This window comes from Plutella xylostella, chromosome 10 (assembly GCF_932276165.1).
Source record: "Plutella xylostella chromosome 10, ilPluXylo3.1, whole genome shotgun sequence".
Lineage (NCBI taxonomy): Eukaryota > Metazoa > Arthropoda > Insecta > Lepidoptera > Plutellidae > Plutella > Plutella xylostella.
The window spans coordinates 5,735,981-5,759,015 of NC_063990.1; the positions used below are offsets into that span (position 1 = coordinate 5,735,981).

The following is a 23,035-nucleotide window of genomic DNA, read 5'->3' on the forward strand; positions in this document are numbered from 1 at the left end:
GACACTAGTGGAATATGCAAACCTCTATACAGGGTGTTTCAAAAAGGGTATGCTAAGCCGAAACCTACATGTGCAGCATGTTATATCTAAGCCCAAAAATGAAATCCAAATTTAAAAAATTTCGAAAAAAATATCCATTTTCCATAGAAACTTTGTTGGTTACGTGACTTATTACTATGGAGAATGAGTTTTCGGCTTAGTACACCCTTTTTGCAACACTCTGTACAGATGGTCACCTCTACATTGAAATGTTATTTCGAATAATGAGTCCATTGGATTCTTAGGTACTTCCTACCAACCACTGAGGGTTGGCGATGGCGAATACCCCACTTCGGACTGAGTCCATGTCTACGTTTATGTATGAGCCATTAATTTCTTCGACAGTAATATAACTTAAGTGTTAAGAAATAAAACTCCCAACACACAATTGTCTCAATTTCCCAGCGGTTTATTGTAGAATAATTGTAGATACATATTTATTTAGTTGCGCGTTAATTTTGTGCGTTTGGCGAGGGCGCGCGGCGCTCGGGCGAGGCGCAGGGGGTGGAGCCGCGGCGCTGGCCGGGGCTCTTCAGACGGACCATCGTGTCCAGGTGGCGGAACCTGGAATATAGACGAGTGTGAAACTTGACAACGTAAATTTTAAAATGAGAGACGAGTGTTAAACATGTCAACTTCAATTTAGCAAAATGTGTGCTATGTGCATGTGCACTAAAGTATCTACTTGCGGGATAGACAGGTGTGCCTTATTGTGTGTGCTGAGTGCGATCTAATAATAATATACGCCAACGGAGATGTTCACATTTTCCGCTGGCACTGCATAGGATATCTTCTATCATTTGTTTCACGATAATTTCTAATAAGTTACCAATAAGAGTTTACTACAGTTAGAAAACGTATGTTACTTGAGTTGGTAGGTATTTTCTGTGAAGTAGAAACGGAAATACAGTATGAATACGGAAATGCTGTAGGTATAATCTTCTAATAATGCATGCCTGGGACATACAGACGGACGGAAGCACCGGATTCTTACCTATAAAACCTTGTTGTATCCTTTGGATACTTACCGTGGGAAATGTGATGAAAAATTTGCAACAAAAAGACTCATACGGGTCCCTATTCTCTAAACACTCACCTCAGCGGCAGATCATTGGCGTCATGGTCCACACTCTGGAAGAAGAACGCGAGCGGCCAGCTGATCCAAGTAGACGGCTTCCTGAAACAACCACACAACGAGTAAGGTAAGCTCGACCTCTTGTTTTTTCATGTAAGTAAGCTAAGCTAGGGTAGCATTGCAAATGTTTTGGCAACCGTCCTAAGTAAATGTTTTAGACGGCGCGCCGCGAGCAGGTATTTGCCATTGCACTGTTTTTTTAGTTCACCACCACCTTTTTTAGATGCTAAATAAATAGAAAGAAAAATAAGAAAAAAACGTTTATTTGACACATAGACAGCAACAACAACAAAAATATATATAAATAAAATATATACAAAACAACAAGAACAAAAATGTAGAAGATGAAACAAAAGAAAAATACAGACAAAATAAATACAAAACAATAACACAAGGGGTTGTGTCCGGAGTGTCAAAACGGCACCAGCTCAGCATAAGCTGCATTTGCTGTGGACAATAATAAGGCTATATACAGTAAATAGTAGTCGTTAAATAGTAGTCGTATTGGTCAAAGTGTATAAAAGCCTACGATGCATAACATCCACAATCCACAAGTTAATGCGAAACGAACGATTCATTCAACGAACGATATTTTTACGACTAAACTAAAGTAAAGTAAATAGTATTTATTTCCATAAAACATGTTTTACAGTGGTTTTATCTGCAAATTCCGCACTAGGCGAACCTGTATCGCGGAATTTATATAAGTAATGTTGATCATAAGAAAATAACACAAATAACATTTTCTTAAATTAATAAAATAATTAAAGTTATATAATTTAAAACAAATTTTAAACTTAAAGTTATTGCTTACAATTTTATCTTGCATTAAAATCAAAGTCACTTAAAAAGTCTTAAATTAAACCTACTATCTGCACGTCTGAAACGGCTGCTATCAAGTAGGCCGTCACAAAAGAGTTGGCATTACCATCTACACTCCCTAACGTTTTTTGGAAACTCATGAGCCTACAACAAAGTACTCACGTGGCCAGCGGTTCCTCCAAGTTTTCCACCAATGACGGCGCGTCGGGCGTGGCGGGCGTGGCCGACAGCGGCGTCTTGGGCGAGGTGGGCGCGGGCGGCGGGGTCTTGTTGATGGCCGGGTTGTAGATCTTGGGGTCGCTGACCATGCGTACGAAGAATGAACGCTTGTGGGCCAGGGTGGCGCGGTCGCGGCGCGCGCGCTCCTCGTTCAAGTCCTTGAGGATATGGAGACATTGGGTTTGGTTAGTTTTTAACCGACTTCGAAAAAGGAGGAGGTTCTCAATTCGTCTGTATGTATGTTTTTTTTTTTTTTTTATGTATGTTCATCGATTACTCAGCCATTTATGGACCGATTTTGAAAATTCTTTTTTTGATGTATTGGGTTGAGCTCAGGGGTGGTCCCATTTTTTTTTCAGAATTTTATTCCACCCCCAAGGGTGGGTAAAGGGGTAAAAACAGGGGTATAAATTTCCATTTTGGGCACTTATCAACCGATTCTTATGAAATTTATAACGTAAATATTGTTATTATAACAAAAAGATATGATGGTGACCTTGAGCTGATCTGATGATGGAAACGGAAGGCAGTCAAGGGAACTCCTCAACGGTATATAGCAACTACCTCGTGTTTGGGCTCGAATGATTCGTATTAACGAGTAGGACATATTGGTATCATTTGCATCTTACTTTTGATTGATAATTATTGCAAATAAACTAAAAATAACAAAATAAAATAATAATTTTAAAAAAATTAAAAACCGACTTCAAAAAACCACTAAAACGTAAGAAATAATTTAAGGTTTAGACCAATCCTAGGTCACAGTATAAATATACCTAAGCAGGTACTGTTCTTTTTTGAAGTTGGTGCCATATTTCTTCAGATTAACTACTTTGTCACTGCACCAACATCAAAAAAGAACAGTACCTGCTTAGGTATATTTATACTGTGACCTAGGATTGGTCTAAACCTTAAATTATTTCTTACGTTTTAGTGGTTTTTTGAAGTCGGTTTTTAATTTTTTTAAAATTATTGGTATAATTTTTATTTCTACAAGTTTTAACAGTTTACTTTACTGTAAGGGCGTGTTTAGTCCCATATATTTAACTTAACGGATATAGACAGGTATACAATATGTATACTCAATATGTATTGGTTAAAGGTAGATTATATCTATTGCGTTACGAGATTCGAACCCCTATCTTATTTGTAAAAAGTTAAGCCATGATCAGCTCAAGTACCACTATCCACCACCGCTCTTTGCAGTATAGTGTTTGTGTTCTATATTTATACAGTATGAAAAAAATAAAAAATCATATCTACCTACTTTACGCCCATCGCGATTCTTTTTATAGCTTAGTCGATAACATAGCAAGCTGTACCTACATAGTACTTATAGAGTACCGCAGTTCTCATTATAAGATTATGATTAAATAACTCAGCTCCCGATTGTACTCAGAAATTCACGCCGCGTGCGTACTTTTTTCTTCGGAATGTGTTTATTAGTCGACTCACCCTCTGCTTGTCGGGTCCTTCCATGAGTTCTGTCGCGAAGTCCGTTATGATGTCCCAGGCTATTTCTGTAACACGGACAATGGAAATGCTGTAATAATCAATAATTTGTTGCTTAATTTCGGTATCTGTTAGCTGGTTTTCTTTGATAAATGTTTGGTTTGTGTTTTCGCGGATATAATTGGGTGTAATTAAAGGCAGGATAGTGCCTTACCATTATAGATGCATACAGTAAATAGGGTTGTCGTGTCGCTATATAATTCTGACGGCTATACATATTTATTTTCATTTTCGCCTGTGCCTTTGATATCAAATTAGGCTAAGCAACTACTTTTGTGTTTGTAGCTATTTTAGGATCATTTTGTGTACCGAATATAGAATAAACGTTCGAACGTTCGAACGTAAGCCTTTTAGGCTTAGGTACTTTAACCATTTACAACTACGCCCGCCAGTGTTTGCCTGCTCTAACGCTCTGAGGCAAATACCAATTCAATTTTTTAAAACAAAACATTTACTTACACAAGTGGGTTTACCACCACCGAACATCAGCAACGAACAATCCTAAGCATCAGTGTCGCTCGCTTGTCAAATCTGATGTTTGACAGGTGAGCGACGCGTTAGCAGAACATTAGGTATTCGTATCACTTCTAGCAACATACCGATATCCTCACGCGTGGCATGCTGCGCGACCACACAGAACCGTATGACGTAGCGGTCGCGGACGCTGGCCGGCACCATGTGTATCTTCCCCGACGCGTTGATGGTCGTCAGCAGCTTCTTGTTCAGCTCGTCTACTTGCTCGCCCGACTCCTCCTTGCCGCCTACGAGGCGGAAGCAGACTAGGCCCATCTGGGAGAAGGGATAGTTAGTGGGGGGTTGGTGGAAAATGGATTTTAGGGTTGCTATACTACACACAAACTTTACTGAGAGCTAGAGACAGACCATAGGGGCGGTAACTACACTAACAATAAATGGTGCAGAATGACTGCATTGGTCATTATAGTCAGCGGGAAAATAGATACCATGATTTTTTGAAGACCGCCATCACGTTTATTAATGATGCGAATAGCAACCCTCAAAGAAAATAATTTACCTGCACATTATTGCAGACCTCGAACCGATCGTCCTTCTTCACCAGCTTCTCGAAGTACTTGGCGAGCTCGCAGTGCTTCCTCACGTACTTCTGCAGGCCGCTGATGCCGTAGCTGCGCAGCACGAACCAGAGTTTGAGCGAGCGGAACCGCCGGCTCAGAGGCACGCCCCAGTGCCGGTAGTCTATAGCCGTGTGGTCGTAGCAGTGCTGCAAATACAACGGGTCAACCACCAGCGCTGACGTCAGAAGGTAACGGTTGGTGACCCACAGAAGCGAGCAATCGAAGTTGGTGAGCATCCACTTATTAGGGTTGGTGTTGAAGCTGTCGGCGTACTCCACCCCGTTGAGGTGCGACTTGTGCTCGGGACACAGGAAGGCGCCGCCCGCGTACGCCGCGTCCACGTGCAGCCACACGGCCGGGAAGCGCCGCACCACGGGCCCGATCTCCGCCAGGTTGTCGAAGGAACACATGGACGTGGTGCCCAGCGTCGTCGCCACGAAGAACGGCACCAGACCCGCCTGCTCGTCCTCCTCCATCGCCTAAAGGGTGTTTAGCAATATGAGGATTGTTTGTTATAAAAAACTATCAAAACAAACCAATTAACCATTGTGCTGCTGGCATTAAAGAACGATAACATGAATAAAAGGGACTGATTAGGATGTTGTGTTCTTAAGGCAGGTAAACGCGTCCAATAAACAAGCCTCATCAGCGCTATTTCAATTAAAATGCTCGCCTTTCATCGGAGGATCGTATTGTGTGAGTAATTTCAATATTTGAGGCATAGAAAGTGGCGCACAATGCGGCGCCATTACCGCGCGGCGCTCCACGTATTTCCGGAATCCGAGGGCGAGGCTGCGAGTCATTTAGCGGTCTCGGCGCCGCGACGCTTCAATTACCGCCCGATTATCTGCACCCGGCCCGCCGGCCCACCGGCCCCGACAATCTCCACTTAACCCGCAATTAAAAGGATAAACACAAAAATATGCAATAAATCAGGTCACCTGGTTCTTATGATTTATGCATTTACAGAGAAAGGGGCAATAAAATTTACTAAAATACGATATAGTGAAGACTTATGGAATTCTCAACCCAATAAAGCCTCCCACACATCCACATTTATCCAGTAGAAACATAAACATACTTAAACACCTACGAACAATATTGTTGTTCGTAGTTAAACACCAACCTTTTTCAACGTGTGCCCTCGCAACGATCCATTCTCGTCGGGCTGCAGAATACGGAGCTTGACGAAGGAGATCATGGCGGCCTTCTCCACACACGAGTGTGCCTCCTTCGAGCAGTACGCGATGAGCTTGGACAGGAGTAGGCCCTCGTCCACCGTGGGGAACTGATGCTTGAGGCGCTTGATGCCGTTGGCGCGCGCCGCGATCAGCGTCACCAAAGCACACTCGCTGGCGGAACCCTGCGAAGGGAGTATTGTGATTGGTCGGGATTGTTCCGATGTCGGAATCGGGGCTTACACGATAGTAGTAGACACGTACTATTACGGATTGCATCATTATAGGTGCTCGGTTCATGCACACTCTCGTCCGGTTATTGTTTTATAACACCCCACTTCTTCGGGTCAAAAGCAAGAGTTTTTCTCTACATATTGATATAATTCCGCGTAAGGATTTTGTTTGATGTTCAAACAATAATGAAGCCTTGTATGATTATTGGAATTACCTCAATAACACCTCCTCCTTTACTGCCTTCTTCTAACGCTAAGAAAGCAGGAGGCAGGCCGATAGCTTTACCTGAAAGAGGGTTTCAGTGCATGTAATTAGGTATGGCTATGATAATTTCAAGTAAGTTTAAGTTGTTGTTGTGTATGATTTCAATGAAAAATACTTGCCCATCCAGTCTAACATTATGATTTCCAGTTCTGTCATCGCAGGACTTGCAGCCTGCGAACAAAAAGTTAAAATAAAATAAATTTTGTTTCAATCCATTCTTACACATAATAACATACGTTGTATATGTATACTTTCTAATATTCTATCTACTCAGATGCTACAAACAGCTGCTTTTGCGCTAATAATCTGAATTTCAGTGCAATATTAAAGACATAGTAACTTACAATCAATACCTAGTACAACTACCTATGGGTAGATAGGTATAATAGGTATATGAATGTAAAAGTAAGGTAGTTAGTTACCTGGCTCTACCTATAATTGGCTATAGATTAGAAATCAATAGCTTCCCACACAGAATTGTATGCACCCTTAGTTGTGCAGTTGCAACAACGAACGACCACTTTTTTAGTTTACTCTTAAAATATGCATTTACTTTGTTCGCGTATTTAGGTTCTTAGGTTTGCCTTCAACGTTACAAACCTTAGATCGATAGGTACACTAAAATTTCACCCTCAAATTCATATTGTAAACATGAAACAAGGTTTCGAACATACGAGTTTCGAGTTTTTGCATCACGAAAAAAATCGAAATTCTTATTAACATCCATTTTAACCCTATTTTAAAGAGCCTATATATGATGATCTATGAATTTGGGGGTAATAAAATAATATTATTTTTTCTACGTTTTAGTTTTTTTATCGGGTTTGATTCACGTTTTACGAGATCTTATACCTATGCGTTACGCCGCCATATAAATATGTCTTGTGGTGATCATGAGAACCTTTTGCTTCTGTCAAGTGTTCAGAAAGTTCAAAGTACCACCGTACACATATAGAGCCTATTGACCTAATGCTAAAATAGAATATAAATGGTGTAATCAGCATATCACATGTATCACGCCATTTATTGAAGAATACTGGAGTATCAGCTCCTTAAAAATTCATAAGATTTACCCCTCAGAATAGTAAAACGGCCACGCGCTTTCCCCTTGCTTTTAATAGGCTTAACCCTAATCCTAATTAAACGTTGGATTCAATAAATAATTACGATTTTATGTCACTAATGCGTAAGTAACTTGGTGTTATGGGTTTTTTTTATGCGTAGGGGAGACCGGGGACAAAAGTAACAGCGGGTAGAAAGTAACAAAGACTCTGAGGACTACCCCAATAGCCTTAACGTCCCAAGCGACAGCTGGAAGTCAGCATGCGATGCCCTCCGCGCATGATATCATTTTCCGCGCCCGTGCCGCGGTGCAAGGTTGTTTTAGTGAGCATTTCGTGATTTTACACACCAAAAGTACGTTTTTTGGTGTTTATTCATTTAGTGTTTACGTAGAATTAAGATGCCAAGAACCATGTGACTATTTGTTCATTGATTAATTATAAGATTGTCTGTAGCATGTCATAAATTGTTTTCGAATAACACGTGCTGTTTTAAAGTTATTTCACCTGATATTTCAAAAATGGGGATGGGTACAAAAGTAACAGCTCGCGGCAGGACAAAAGTAACGAATTACTTACGTAAGTTTGCCATGTCACATTATAAATTTTTATTTTTTGTTGTTTTGATTAGATATTTGTGTCATAATATTGTATAAATAAAAAAAAATAAAAAAATCTTTATTTACCAACATACAGGGTTACATAATATAATTGAGCAACTAGCTCCTAGAGTAGTTAAAAAACTGTGTTCCAGAAACCAGTTTCTCCCATAGGGTACAGGCAGTTTATAAATATGGTGGCATTGGCGCAGTAAGTATCTTAACTAAATAAATTTATTATAATATTTAAAAACATGCATTAATCTAGGGTGTGTGTGTGTGTATGTGTGTGTGTGTGTGTGTGTGTGTGTGTGTGTGTGTGTTGTGTGTTTGTGTGTGTACGTGTGTGTGTGTGTATGTAAGTATTTTATTCATTGTCAAATTATGGGGGTGAGCAAATTTTCAGTTTCAGTAGCTGTCAAATTCAAAAGCCACTCAGTAATAGATAATTTACAATTTCGCAACTGAAGGGGATATATGTTAATTTCTTTGTTAATCTTATTATAAAGACGTGCACTTATTACTTTAAAGTGACGTTGTGCTAAGGCTGTTTTATGTGAGGGAACTTTGCAGACAAGGTCATATCTACGTTTTAGTTTTATATGGTTTAGGTCATATATAATGGAAGTATGCTGTCTTAAAACTATCTGAAGAATAAAGAGCTGTCTGACGGTCAGAGCTCGACTTTCCTGGTATAGTTTGGTTGTTGGGTATATAAAAGGTTTATTTGATAATACCTTCAACACAGCTCTTTGTGCCCTTTCAAGGCTAAGAAATGATGTAATACCGGCACCACCCCAGGCAGAAATCCCATAAGATAAGATTGATTGAGCAAGCGCATGGTAAACCATAAAAATTGTATTTGTAGGAGCAGAAGATCGAAGTTTCTTAAATACATAGATCAGCTTTCTGACACGAGGTTTAAGATACTCAATGTGCTGCTTCCAGCTTAGTGTATTGTCTATCATAACACCCAAATACTTGACGCATGAGGAGCGTTCCAGCTTTAAGCAGTTGCAATCTTCTTCTACTTTAGTACATGTGGAGTTATGTGCTTTAAGATGATAAGATTCTAATGGGGGTTGATTATAGGCTCTGGCGCTGAAGGTAATAAATTGAGATTTGTCAATATTAAGTGTAAGAAGATTAGCAGAAAACCAGGACATTACTGTTTTAATAGCATTTTCGGCATTTTGATGTGCTTTTTCCCATGTCTTCCCTCTGATTAGAAGCGCTGTGTCATCAGCATACGCTATGATCTTACAGTAAGGAATTTGCAGATTGCAGAGGTTGTTTATATAAATCAAGAAGAGGGTCGGGCCCAGGACACTCCCCTGTGGAACTCCAAAAGATAGGTTTTTATCTTCACTAGTTAATTTATCAATGGTGACACACTGCGAACGGTTAGTCAGATAGTCTCTAAAAATATCAAGTGCCATTCCTCTTATTCCTATGTGGTATAGTCGTTCTAACAGTATGGGGATAGATACTGTGTCGAATGCCTTTGATAAATCAAGAAAAATCCCTATAGTTTTAACTCGCTCATCTACGCATTCAATCACAGTATTTGTGAGATCAAGTAAAGCATCTTCCGCAGATTTTCCTGCCTGAAAACCGTACTGATTTTTGGATATAATATTGTATTTGGTCATAAAATTTACGAGTCTTGAATTTAATACCTTTTCCAGGACTTTGGATAAAGTAGTCAGGACTGATATCGGTCTATAATTGTTAACTGTTTCCCTGTCTCCTGACTTGAAGACAGGGTGTACTATGGCTTTTTTAAAGACAGAAGGGAATACTCCAGAGTTGATGCATAGGTTACAGATATGGGTCAGGAGTGGTACAATGTACTGTCGCGATGCCTTAATGACAGAAGATGATATACCATCCCAACCAACCGCACAATCACTGCGCAAACTTAGGATGATCCTATTAATTTCGTCGTCAGATGTTTCGATTATAGCCATAGAATCACAGTTCGGCTCAGCACAGTTTATATTTCTGTCCTTTTTGGTGGCTGGCGTAAATTTTTCCGCTAGATTTTTCCCAACATTAACAAAGAAATCATTAACAGCATTAATAGATGCTGCTGGGTCAGCTTTTATTTTTAAAAGTTCCACAGGAGGAGAGCGGGGTCGTTCTAAATTTGATACTTTTTTAATTACTTCCCATGTCGCTTTAGGGTTGTTTTTTGCTTTGTCGAACTCGTTCTGCTCATAAGCTCGTTTTATTCTCTTTAAAAGATTGTTACAGAAGTTACGGTATCTTGTGAAGGTGACATGTAAGGTCATATTTTCTGGATATTTTTTTGAGTTTTTGTGAAGTTTATCACGGTTTCTGATACATTTTAGTAGACCCGGTGTTATCCACGGTTTTATTGTTCTTTTCCGTCTGGCTAATCTAATAATTTGAGTATTCTCCTGAATAATTGAAGAAATGGTTGCAACCAACAACTCAGCTGCATGATTTGGATCAGTAGATTTCATGACAGGCGAGAAATCAGTGTTTTTTATATCATTGATAATCGCTGGTCTATCTATTTTAGTAATTGATTCATTTGTCTTTGTAGTTTTTGTCTGAATATCAGTACCAAAAAAGATAGGGGCATGGTCAAGGGGAGAGCTAATATCAAGTACAAGGGTGGTGGAGTCTGATTTAGTTCTTAACATGACGTGGTCGATGCAGGTTTTCTCGCGAGTTGGGAATTGATGTGCGGGGAGAAGCCCGAAGGCCGCTAGCGGTTCTAGGTAGTCGTCAGCATCTATACGATTTGACGGGTCAGGAATTATATTAATGTTCATATCTCCTATTAAGGCTAGTGATCTAAATTGGGATGTATATTATGGCACAAATAAAACAACTTCTTATCACTTAGTCAGTTTAAATGATGGATCTCATTTACAATTTATATTAAGAAGTTTTTTTTAGTTTTGTCAATAAGTAATAAGTTTGTTTAGTTTCGATAGTTTTTTAAGAAGTTTTCTTAACTAAATAATTTGATTGTTTTTTTTGTTCTTTCTTTTGAATCGTATTTATAACATTGGGCAGAATTTACTGGTTGTTACTTTCGACCCATGCCTTGTTACTTTCGTCCTGACCATGGGGTCGAAAGTAACGATTTCCCTTTTTTTTTTGAGGCTTTAGAAATGCTAAAATTCGAGATGTATTAAGTAAAGTAATAATGGATATTTGTAGACTATATACGAAAGTTTTATGTGACTATATTTATTTTATCGTAAATGTTATTAATAACGAGAAATCAGACAGAATCTACAAACTGTTACTTTTGTCCCCGGTCTCCCCTACACATTTGTTGTTGAGTAATCTCTCTCAAAAATTATCTGAAAATATGATCGCTAGGTATTAAGTATGTTTTTTTTAAATGTAATAAACAAAAATACCATCAGATAAAACCTTGGACTCCATGTTTAAAAATCTAAGCACGTTGGACAAAACTTTTTGTTATGGAAGAGCCGGAACTTTATTATCAGTACAATGATACTTACGGAATTTAACGAATTCCTATTGAATGCTTTTGTTTATTAAGATGGAAATGTCAGACTTTTTATTAAACGCCTGTAGCTATGTAAAGTATAAATGTTCGTATTGTCCACATAAACATAAAAAGCAAGCCTTTACTTAGACCCGCCTTTATTTACAGAATGCAGGCAATGTATCCACATGTCATGTACATGTCGCAGGCATCTGGTTGAATCTCCTTTTTGGTTGAATCACTAGCGCGTTCATTGGATGGCGCTACTCAAGTGTATTACTAGGCCGAACGTTGATTTTACAAGCGTCACAAAACGTCCAACTAGTTAGCGGACTTAAAATGAGACAGGTGGTGAATAAAATAAATATGGCGTCTAACAGATAATATGAACAACAATATCAAGGTACGTTTATTGTTATTGTTTAGTTAATTTGTGAGAGCTTTGTAACATAGTATTTTAGATGACTCTTGTCTGGTCATGTTCATCCTAACCAGACATTAAAAAGTTGCTATACTATATCCCATGTAACGTTCAGTCAAGACGTCGAACGTTACATTCAACGACTTGACGAGTTGTCCTTTAGCAATACAATTTAGTAGCGCCGGGTTCCGCTCATCTGGCATAATCTTTATTGACCAAAACTCATTTCGCATAACTCGTATGGTCTAAACTTTTTTGGCCGAACCATCACTTTGCCAAGACTTATGTGGCATAAGGCTCGTTTCGTCTAAAACTCTTTAGGCACAATCTTTAAACTTAAACACCTAAGTTTCGTTTGCTCAAATTTATGTTCGTCTATACCTATGTATAATCTTGTTTCTCCTAATTTTATCTTAATAAATAATATATTAAGTATGTAGTAAATGTACAAATTGTGGTATTTTTCTCCTACATCCCGAAAATCACGATATTGTATGATCAAAAAATCGAAAGTTAACGACCAATATAATTATTACAAACCCCATGAGATCGAAACCTAAAAATAGGTGCGACCACGAGCAAAGCGAGGAGGAGCGTGTTAGGTTCACATGTACATCAAAACCAAAGCGGAGCGCAGCGAAGCGGAGCGGAGCGTTTTCCAAACAGCGGAAACAATACAAGGCACCAGTTTGCGCTATGTAGGGAGACGCTCCGTCAAAGTTAAAGCCAAACGAATATTATTACTTTGTATAAACCTATGCCATAGCATTATTAGGCTATTCAAGATTTGGCCATACCACGTATTAGGCTAAACAATGTTATGCGAAATAACTTTTTACTAAACGAGATTTATGCCATACGATTTTCGGCGTAACGAGACTTTGACCAAACGTTACAATGCAATACGAGATTAGGCAAAAAAATCTTATGCCAAAAAAGGTAGAACCAGTAGCGCCATCCAATGAACGCGCTAGTGATTCAACCAAAAAGGAGATTCAAACAGATGCTGCGACATACACAATACATGTTGTACCATCGGGGAAATAACCCGATTTCAAATCAATACCCCATTCCCCATTCGTCGCTTTTCAACCACCACCGGCAGGGATCCCGATAGTACCTCCATCTTAGTAAAATATCTTCTTAGCCTAGTTCTAATAGCAATCTTTAGCGGGGCAAAAATACCATTATGCACGGGCATAATTTCAATTTTTGTCACCCTTTTTTCAGGTTTGCATCGAACCCGTGACCAACTGGTAAACAATATACTTTACCAAGCATTAGTCAATGTACATTAACCACTGCAATTAAGTTCGGTTGCCATCGTCACAGTTTATTAATTTCAATAACAGAAAAACGCACTAACGCGTTAATATGGTATGTGTAACTAATTTCTACCATTCAACTAGCTTGACCTTTATTAAATTAATCACGATAAGAAATATGGGGTTAAATTTTATCAATGTACGTCCCGAAACATGGGCGTTATGCGAGGAAGTCCAAAAACTTAAAAACAGCTGTTTGATAGACCGGCCGTTTCTTTTCGAGATTTTCAGAGTGAAAGCTGCTCACTGATAAAATCCTCCCGTATTTTGATGCATTTTAATTAAAATGGCGTTTTGCGTTTTACTAACTTAATGCGTTCGGCCATTTAAAATGGATCGACACGCAGTTAAATACGTTATAGGTCTTAAGAATCATTTATGACTGTAAAGTTTGTTTACTGTATAGAGGGTGTTGAAAATAGAGTATATAGAAAGCTGTAAGCTGAAAGGGGATGACTCAGTGATAATACCACTTTTGCAATACCGAATACTTAATACTGTACGACTTTTGCAAGACACTTTAATAATGTTAATGGAATTTAACATAGCCTATTTACATAGCATAGATACTATGCAAATAAAAATAAATTGAATCATTGTTGTGGTCAGCTCCATAATAAATATATCGGGAACATCCACCACAAATGTTTCATAATAATATTTTAATAAGTTATTGCTAAATAGGATTTTCCTTATTTATATGAAACAGTTGTAGGTACCGAAGCTTAAAAAAGCTATATTTGGTTAAAAGTATGATTAGTAACGAGTTTTCGATTACTTTATACCTACTTAAATCTTTATAACTTCTATGAAATCAAAATGAATGGAAATAAACTTAAAATTTATGAGTTCACAACGTTCATAACTGCTGGGTGTCATTTTATTGCTATAATAATCGATTTACAGTCATTCCATTACAGCTAAAGTGCATAAAAAGGAAAATCCAAAAAGTTCAAATTGCGATCTCTAAAGCTTCGACAAAAAAGTGCTTGAAGCTTTTTGATTTTATCTAGTGCTGAATTTACAAAGACTGCGGACACTGCATTTTTCTATGTCAAGAGCTTTTAAGCACAGAGTTACAGAGGTGCCGACTACGTGGGTTTTATTATCATACGGCATACCTGATGTGCCGTAGGTAGTCACTTTTGACTTTCAGCAGATCTTAATTGTTCGATATATGAGTTTTTCTTCCTGGAAAGTGCTTTTTGACATTCACGGTGGCATATACCTACAGGGTCTTAGTGCACACGAAATTCATTCTGAACAACTTTTTTCCTTGAATTGGTGAAGAAGTCTAATTTCTTTACTGAAAAGTCATGTGACCATCAAAGGAAAAAAAATACTTTCGCGTAAGTACTTTCAAAAGTTGTTGAGAATGACTGCCTGAGTAGGTAACTCCTTTTCGGCTGACTAAAAGTGCACTTTTTTTTTTTAAATCATGTACTTAGACTTAGGTATTGCATTACTTTTTTTTTGTAAGTACTTAATCATTTTGTTTATGACTTGGGCGGGATTTGCACTGATTTGCGGAAACACACAAAGAGAGTTTAATATGTACATGGTGTTGGAATAAGGTTACTGTAAGCACGAAGGGAGTAACCCGAGTAACCGAAAACTTTCGATAGCTTACCATGCAAACTTTATGTAATGTAACTTTCAGGTAGATTTTTTTTCAATTTTTGATTTTACCCCTTAACATTTTTACCCAGGAATTTTTCTACAACAATCAGTGATCTACATTTGTAAACCCAACGTACCCATGAGAATCCGATGCAGCCGATGCCGGCGGACAGCATGTCGCCCAGGATGGAGGGGTAGGCGTTCCCGGACGGGAAGTAGGCGTGGAACCGCGGGTGCTGCCAGTGGGTGACCCCCGGCATGATCTTGCTCTCCACATCCCTCATAACATCCTCCCACGGCTCGGGAAACTCCGGAGCCTCCGAAGGCAGCTCATTCCTCAAGTACCCCGGCTCCACCGACGGCGTCACGCGGCGCGATTTCAACGTAGTCATATACGTGCATATGTAGTCGACCATCTCCTTCCCGCGGACTCGGAACTCCTCGACGTCCATGGCGGAGGGTTGTCGTGAGTGGTGTGATGTGGGCGCCTCGACGGCCGCCGGCTGACTTGGCCGCGGCGCGCCCCGCGGGGCCAGGAAGCCGCGCGGGGGGGGCGCCCGAGCCTCTTACAGACTGAAGGAACCAGTGGCCACGAGATTAGCGGAAAGCGCGCTAGAAATTATGTTTTACAGATAGGTACAGGTCCCCAAAATTGATAATGCACATAGAAATCTTCGTCATTGTTCGGCAACGGTCGTATTCCCGAGCGTTAGAAAACTATTATGTATTTAGAGTGGTTAAGTGCATTTTCTTCATGAAATTTTAGTAGAATTATGTAATTGGTGCTAAAAGAGATAATTGATTTATCAGTAACGAAATTTGATTCGATAATTCATAATATTTCATAATATTCAAATTTGGTTCTACCTTTTTAGGCCTAAGATTTATTAGCCTAATCTCGTATTGCACAGTTACGTTTGGTCAAAGTCTCGTTTCGCCGAAAATCGTATGGCATAAATCTCGATTAGTAAAAAGTTATTTCGCATTATCTTGTTTAGCCTAACAATGGTATGGCCAAATCTTGAATAGTCTAATAATGCTATGGCATAGGTTTATACAAAGTAATAGTATTCGTTTGGCTTTAACTTGGACGGAGCGTCTCCCTACATAGCGCAAACTGGTGCCTTGTATTGTTTCCGCTGTTTGGAAAACGCTCCGCTCCGCTTCGCTGCGCTCCGCTTTGGTTTTGATGAACATGTGCACCTAACACGCTCCTCCTCGCTTTGCTCGTCGTTGCACCTATCTTTAGGTTTCGATCTCATGAGGTTTGTAATAATTATATTTGTCGTTAAATTTCGATTTTTTGATCATACAATATCGTGATTTTCGGGATGTAGGAGAAAAATACCACAATTTGTACATTTACTACATACTTAATATATATTATTTATTAAGATAACATTAGGAGAAACAAGATTATACATAGGTATAGACGAACATAAATTTGAGCAAACGAAACTCAGGTGTTTAAAGATTGTGCCTAAAGAGTTTTAGACGAAACGAGCCTTATGCCACATAAGCCTTGGCAAAGTGATGGTTAGGCCAAAAAAGTTTAGACCATACGAGTTATGCGAAATGAGTTTTGGTCAATAAAGATTATGCGAGATGAGCGGAACCCTTAAAATTTACTTCGAAAATGTTACAGTAGGTACTTTTCGAGTGTCTTACTGAAGCTGATGTAATGATGGATGAAAGAAGGTTTGAATAACACAAGGTTTATATTATAAGGAGAAATGGATTTCAAACACAGGTTTATATTAAAGTTTTTAAATCTCAGTTCAAAAGTATTTACAGCACTGATTATTTCACATTAATAAAAATGTTTACATTAAAATCTCAGTTCAAAAGTATTTACAGCGCTGATCATTCACAATAATATTACAATTACAAACTTGGTCTTTTGGGTGTGGCTTTATTGGCAAAGTGAAGTCTATCAATGTGACGTATATTTTATTCTTAAATGTGCCTCATAATATGGCATCGTCAAAAATAATTAAAGTTGAAATTAAATTCACATTTGAAAAAAATAACAAGAACGATGTGTAATTGCAGCTCTTTATAATTCCACAAAAGTAATATTGATCTTGACCTTGAGACCCTTGACTGATCGGTGACAGCCACCGACCGCCCAAATTATTTTCGATTATGTGTCACATGATATTGACTACTATTTCTTTCGAACAAGGATCAAAATCATTTGTTAGTCGTATACCTCGAAATCAAAAAATCCTTGTAGCTTTTCACCTATTCGCATTTCGCCGCGATATCAAAATTTTTGAATAGATTTTTATTGTTGTAGTATAATTTTTGATCGCTACTGACAATTGTCTGAAAAAAAAATAGTAGATTTACTTTCCTGCCTGCCTTCACTGTAGTCGCTTTTCACCTTGATAGAAATTTGTTTTTAATGCATTATAAGGTACATATCGCGATATTTCTTTTACACTACAACAATATTCCACCCAAATAAGATGCGACATAAAATACTTACCTGCTATTCAAAATATATGCAGCTTAATAAATAAGCTATTGATAATACATGCTACATAAAAATTTGCTACTGTTGTAAAAATCTGTTAAAAATATATGCTAGTAACAAAATATACTACCGATATTATACGCTACAACAAAAAACGCTATCAAGGTGAAATGCGAATAGGTGAAAAGCTACAAGGATTTTTTGATTTCGAGGTATACGACTAACAAATGATCAAAATGCAAGTGCTTTGTTTAAGAAATGATTCGGGTGTTTCCGGGAATACGACAGTTTGCGAAGATTTGCATGCGCATTATTAATATGGGAGAACTGTACCCGTGTAGCCTGGTAACGCGTTGCAGATGCGGTTACGGCAGTTAGAGCATGTACCTACAGTACGGTTGCTGAAGTGTGCATTTTTTTATGAATCCTTATTATGTGGCTCCATAATAAACAACATAATAATCAGACCTCTCGCCAGGTCCGTCATTTCATAAAACCAACTTTAATCAACTAAAATTAAAGATTAAAAACCCATTGAATTGAAATACGTAATAGAGTTACTTATTACTACGATTATGTTAACTTTCTTCAGAAAATACCTTCTTTATTTACCCTGTGTCTGCACCCTCACCCCGCTGCCGCCCATGCCCGGCCCCAGTACGATGACGCCCGCCATCGATGACCCTCGACTGTGTCAGCTAAATGCTCCACTACGCATCGAGACTGCTACTTCATTATATTCCTCCAAATAGATATGAACACGTCAAGGGTTTTGCTCTGTTACTGACGATGTTTTTTTTCGGCTGAAGGTGGGAAAGAAGGGTGTTGTAGATTTGACGCAAATTACTTTGTTTCTGTGGCGTGGAAAATAGTATCGAAACGGTTGGTAGTATGTGGTCAGGACAGGACATTTGAATATTTTTTAGGGATCCGTACCATATAGGTAAGCCGACCTTTGTCAATCTAGCCACTTTGTTGTCTACGCGTGGTTAACGTGTTTAAAGTTAAACCATAAATATATTCAAATCCATCCCTCCAGTCTCCGACTAGAGCGGATTTTTTAGTCTAGGAGTAGGTAAGGTGTTTTAAAAATAAGAGCCTCTTACCGTTTCATACTCAAGCAGTGGAAAGGATACTTAGATATGTCGTAGGAAAAGTAGGCAGTCCTAAGACAGTTTTCCTAAACTTGGAAAATAATAGTTAAGTAATGTACTTTGTTTTTGAAATTGTTTGAGTTTATTTAGTTCCTTATCAGATAAACAATTTTGACGAAAACGAGTAAGTAAACTTATTTTATTCAAAATATATCTAAATTATTCCATACTTGCTGATTTTAGTACCTACCTACTATTAATTTGTATATAGCTCTGATGATTGACCTATCTTTATTTTCCGCCCTAGATACAGAGAAATTTGCTGCATTTGATTCTCGCAAATGGTCGTGCTGAAATTTTCGAGGACTCTTTAGGAACAAGTGGTCAGCGATGAATATTCAGCAAACGTGAAACCCTTTTCAATATTATAAGGCAGCGGTTCCCAAACTTTACCCCACGACAACGCCCCATGCCATGGTGCGCTAAAAATTTTGAAGGGCGCCCACTTGTACCTACGTTCTTAGCAGCTGTTTTGAAAGAGTTGTTCTTAAAACTGACACTTTGCACGCCCTCTTCATGATAATTCATATTTTTAGAACCTACCTCCCAATACCCAGTAGCTACCTATAATGTAGAAGTTTAAGTAACAAACGCTAAAAATGATTGTTTCTGGCGGGAACAACTTAGCTCTAGTACTAGAGCTGACTGTGCTGACTGTGCATCTAAATAAATAACTTATTTTGGTAGTCATGCAACCGAGTTCGGGACCACTGTCACATCACTCATCTACATGTCTCAGCCCCAATACTAAACGCTACGTGTTTTAAACTTTTGTGAACCGGTGTTTTAACATTCAGTGCGGAAATTAAACTTATTTAAATAAAATTCAAAGCTTTTGCCTAGCTCTTGCCAAAAAGCGAGACTAATTGACCACTTGTTAAATGATTCAAAGATATGTTTACTTAGGCGTTGAATGTTCTGGAATACAACCTTCCTATTTTGAAGTCGTATCTACCGTCACGCCAACATAAATAATAGCCATTCTTCACAATGCAAACCTAAATAAGCGTACCTAACTTATGTAAAGATTAAAGATATAAATGGGTAAGTAGACTAAGTATTTAAGTACTTATTTATTTAGAATATTCCAGCGTACTTCTATTGTTATTGTTATTAATAAGTTTCACCTTGCATTAATAGTACATTAGTACCACTTTTCACTCAATCTCCTTCATAAACCACACTACTTATCGTGGAATTTTGTCAAAAGGAAAAAAATGGGCATGTCTTTTCTACCTAGTTAACTAATTTAATGCTTACACAAATAGACTCGTGATATTTCCGTGTTTTGTATCATTGATCTAATAAGTTCAGATTCTAGACCTTTCATCTGTTAAGAGCTGCACTCCCCAATGCACAAAGGCTCGGCTTATATGGGCCAAGTGCTTCCATCTGTAACCCCTAACATCACTTACTACCCACTACCATATTTCACCAGCATTACATGCCTATGACCTACCTGTTATGATGTACTTACATATACTAACTAACATGTCACGAAGTTTACGGTTCTTAAAATAACATTCAGTATACAAACCTTACCACTTATATGCATCATCGCTCGATAATCATGATATCTCCATGATTAGTGCTTTCCAAGCAAGTAGTTAATGTTGTTACGTAACTAACTAATGCATTCGTAGGTAGGTATACTATGTATGTTCGTAATGTACAATATTGTGCATATGCAGTGAGTGATTATGATCATAATCATTCGCTTATGATGGTAGAAAATAAATGTTTTGTCCATTTTTGTTGACACATAGTGACATTTCCCATTGGCCACGCCACAGGTGGGGTTACTGTTTATGAGCTACGATGAGGTGGCTCCGTGGCTTCATTCTTTTTTGTACAAAGGAAACAACGATATTTTAACACGTTTATATTAAAAAACTTTTTGATTACGTTATGACTGAAGTTGCTGAAAGTAAATGAAAATTTCATTCACGTAGGCATGTTGGCCTATTATACCTTATAGCAATAAGATGTAAAATAATATAGGAGTGTACTTACCTACGTGCTTAAATTTATGTGATGTCTCCTAGAATCATTTAAGCATAAGTTCTTACTTGCGTATTATAGGTTCTCGTTTTTAACCGACTTCAAAAAAAGGAGGAGGTTCTCAATTCGTCGCGATCTTTTTTTTTTTTTTTTTTTTATTTTTTTTTTTTATGTATGTTCACCGATTACTCCGCCGTTTATGAACCGATTTTGAAAATTATTTTTTTGTTGTATTGGGTTGAGCTTCCAGGTGTTCCATTTTTTTTTCAGAATTTTATCTCACCCCCAAGGGTGGGTAAAGGGGTAAAAACAGGGTATGAATTTCAATTTTGGGCACATATTAACCGATTCTAATGAAATTAAGAACGTAAATATAGTTCTTATAACAAAAAAATATGATGGTGACCTTGAGCTGATCTGATGATGGAAACGGAAGGCAGTCAGGGGAACTCCTCAACGGTATATAGCAACTACTTCGTGTTTAGGCTTGAATGATTCGTATTGATTAGTAGGACATTTTGGTATCATTTGCACCTTACTTTTGATTGAAAATTATTACAAATAAACTAAAAACTATTAAATAAAATAATAATTAAAAAAATTAAAAAACCGACTTCAAAAAACCACTAAAATGTAAGAAATAATTTAAGGTTTACACAAATTCTACTCGTATGAGACAGTACAAATATAACTAAGCAGGAACTGTTCTTTTTTGAAGTTGGTGCCATATTTCTTCAGATTACTTTGTCACCGCACCAACATCAAAAAAGAACAGTTCCTGCTTAGGTATATTTGTACTGTCTCATACGAGTAGAATTTGTGTAAACCTTAAATTATTTCTTACATTTTAGTGGTTTTTTGAAGTCGGTTTTTTAATTTTTTTAATTATTATTTTCATAACCTATTTTAATACGCTGGAATTTTTATCACTGATAAGTTTCAGTTTGTAGAGACATAAAATGTATACCTACCCCTTACACCAAACAAGAATCAGTTTCAGCTTTGTTAAGTTTCAGGTATTTTTTCAGACGTAGGTATATTTTTTCTGCGCTTTGTTCTGGCTACCTTGCAAAACAATCTGTTATGCTGCAAAATTTAGGTATACATCAATAATGCAGAAACTACCTGTTGAGTCTCCGTATCACGGAGTAGGTACACTAGGTACATAATTATATTCAAATAACATGATAAGTTACGGGAATACCTACTGTGAATTCTTAGACTACAGATTCCTTTCCATCCTTTAAAGATTATCGTAGCATCTCCAACTAGTATGCACCTCTCACATACCTGTTGCCCGGATATCTTCATATTGAAAAGTGTGAATTGAAAAGTTAAGCTGGGCCGGGGGCGCGGGCGGGGGCGGACGCGCGGGCGCCCCAGGCATGCGAGGAGTCGCCGTCTCCCAGTCGCCAGCGTGCCTCAACCTCCTACGCTGGAATACCGAACCTCATATCACATACCTATAAACCTTCCCAGCCATGCGACTAACACCCCAAAAGCAACTTACCGTACGAACGCTTCAGCAGTAAACGATATCTTTGCAAGTCTTATGTGATATCTTCAGCCCCATTGTCGACGCGCACTACTTAGAACTTCGGGGCACGTTCGCAACGCAAATTACGAATATTCAACAGTTCGTATCGACATTACTTGACGTCCTTATGTAATTCTTTCCTTATTAATGGGCGTGTGACTCGTGTGAGTTAATGTAGGGCTTTCTTGAGCGTCACGTGTTGTAGACGATGTCGTAGGAACGCGAACGCATTTAACCGCCGACCAGCAGAAGGTTCTACTGAACAAGGACTTCTGGCCTGCGGGAATCGTTTTCCGTCGCTACAGGGAGGCGAAAAAGACTATTAAATCCCCTGCTATTAATAGTGCTACAGTTTAAGTTAGTTAAATTTTATAATTATGTTATTTTATTTATTATTTTGTATGATTTAAAATGTATGTGTTTAGTTTATAATATGGGCCACTGATGCCTGAAATAAAGGTTTATTATTATTATTATTAACCTTAGAACTAAGGGAAAAGTGTTGTTTATGAACGTTTCTTAACCAACCTCAATCTAGAAACTGTGTTGACGGGTCGGTGGAACGATCTCCAGCATGATTGAGCGAGTCTAAAACAATTTAGGCGGTAATCAAATTGTTGGGCGCCGCCCGCCCGCCGCCGCGCCGCCGCCCGCCAGCCTTCCGCGCCGCATAGCACGCCAGTTATTGAGTCTGCATATAAAATTGACGAATCATTCGCTAATAGGTATTGTGACTACCAGGGTGAATGTTAACTCGAGCAGAGGTGCATTGTAATTCAGTATTACCTAACTATATACTTACATTTCAAATGCTTATTTAACTACTAAGTAACCTACCTTATTTA

The 23,035-nt window shown here is 38.2% G+C and overlaps 1 protein-coding gene across 1 annotated transcript; it reads right to left on the reverse strand.

Moving 5' to 3' along the window:
• Positions 1-422: 422 nt before the first annotated feature.
• LOC105380584 (aromatic-L-amino-acid decarboxylase) lies at positions 423-15,540 on the reverse strand. Its single transcript, XM_011550174.3, has 10 exons — positions 15,157-15,540; positions 6,617-6,668; positions 6,448-6,518; positions 5,948-6,184; positions 4,761-5,300; positions 4,327-4,516; positions 3,671-3,735; positions 2,159-2,373; positions 1,136-1,216; positions 423-603 (listed from the first exon to the last, which is right to left on the reverse strand). Exons 1-10 carry the CDS (start codon positions 15,469-15,471, stop codon positions 492-494), a joined length of 1,878 nt encoding a protein of 625 aa, XP_011548476.2. The 5' UTR covers positions 15,472-15,540; the 3' UTR covers positions 423-491.
• Positions 15,541-23,035: the final 7,495 nt, after the last annotated feature.

Excerpts from the sequence above, each read along its gene's own strand:
- LOC105380584 (XM_011550174.3), bottom strand. The coding sequence starts at position 15,471 with ATGGACGTCGAGGAGTTCCGAGTCCGCGGGAAGGAGATGGTCGACTAC. Across the intron at positions 5,301-5,947 it reads GAGGGCACACGTTGAAAAAG|GCGATGGAGGAGGACGAGCA; the intron begins GTTGGTGTTTAA and ends AACACCCTTTAG. Across the intron at positions 4,517-4,760 it reads AGGTCTGCAATAATGTGCAG|ATGGGCCTAGTCTGCTTCCG; the intron begins GTAAATTATTTT and ends CCCTTCTCCCAG.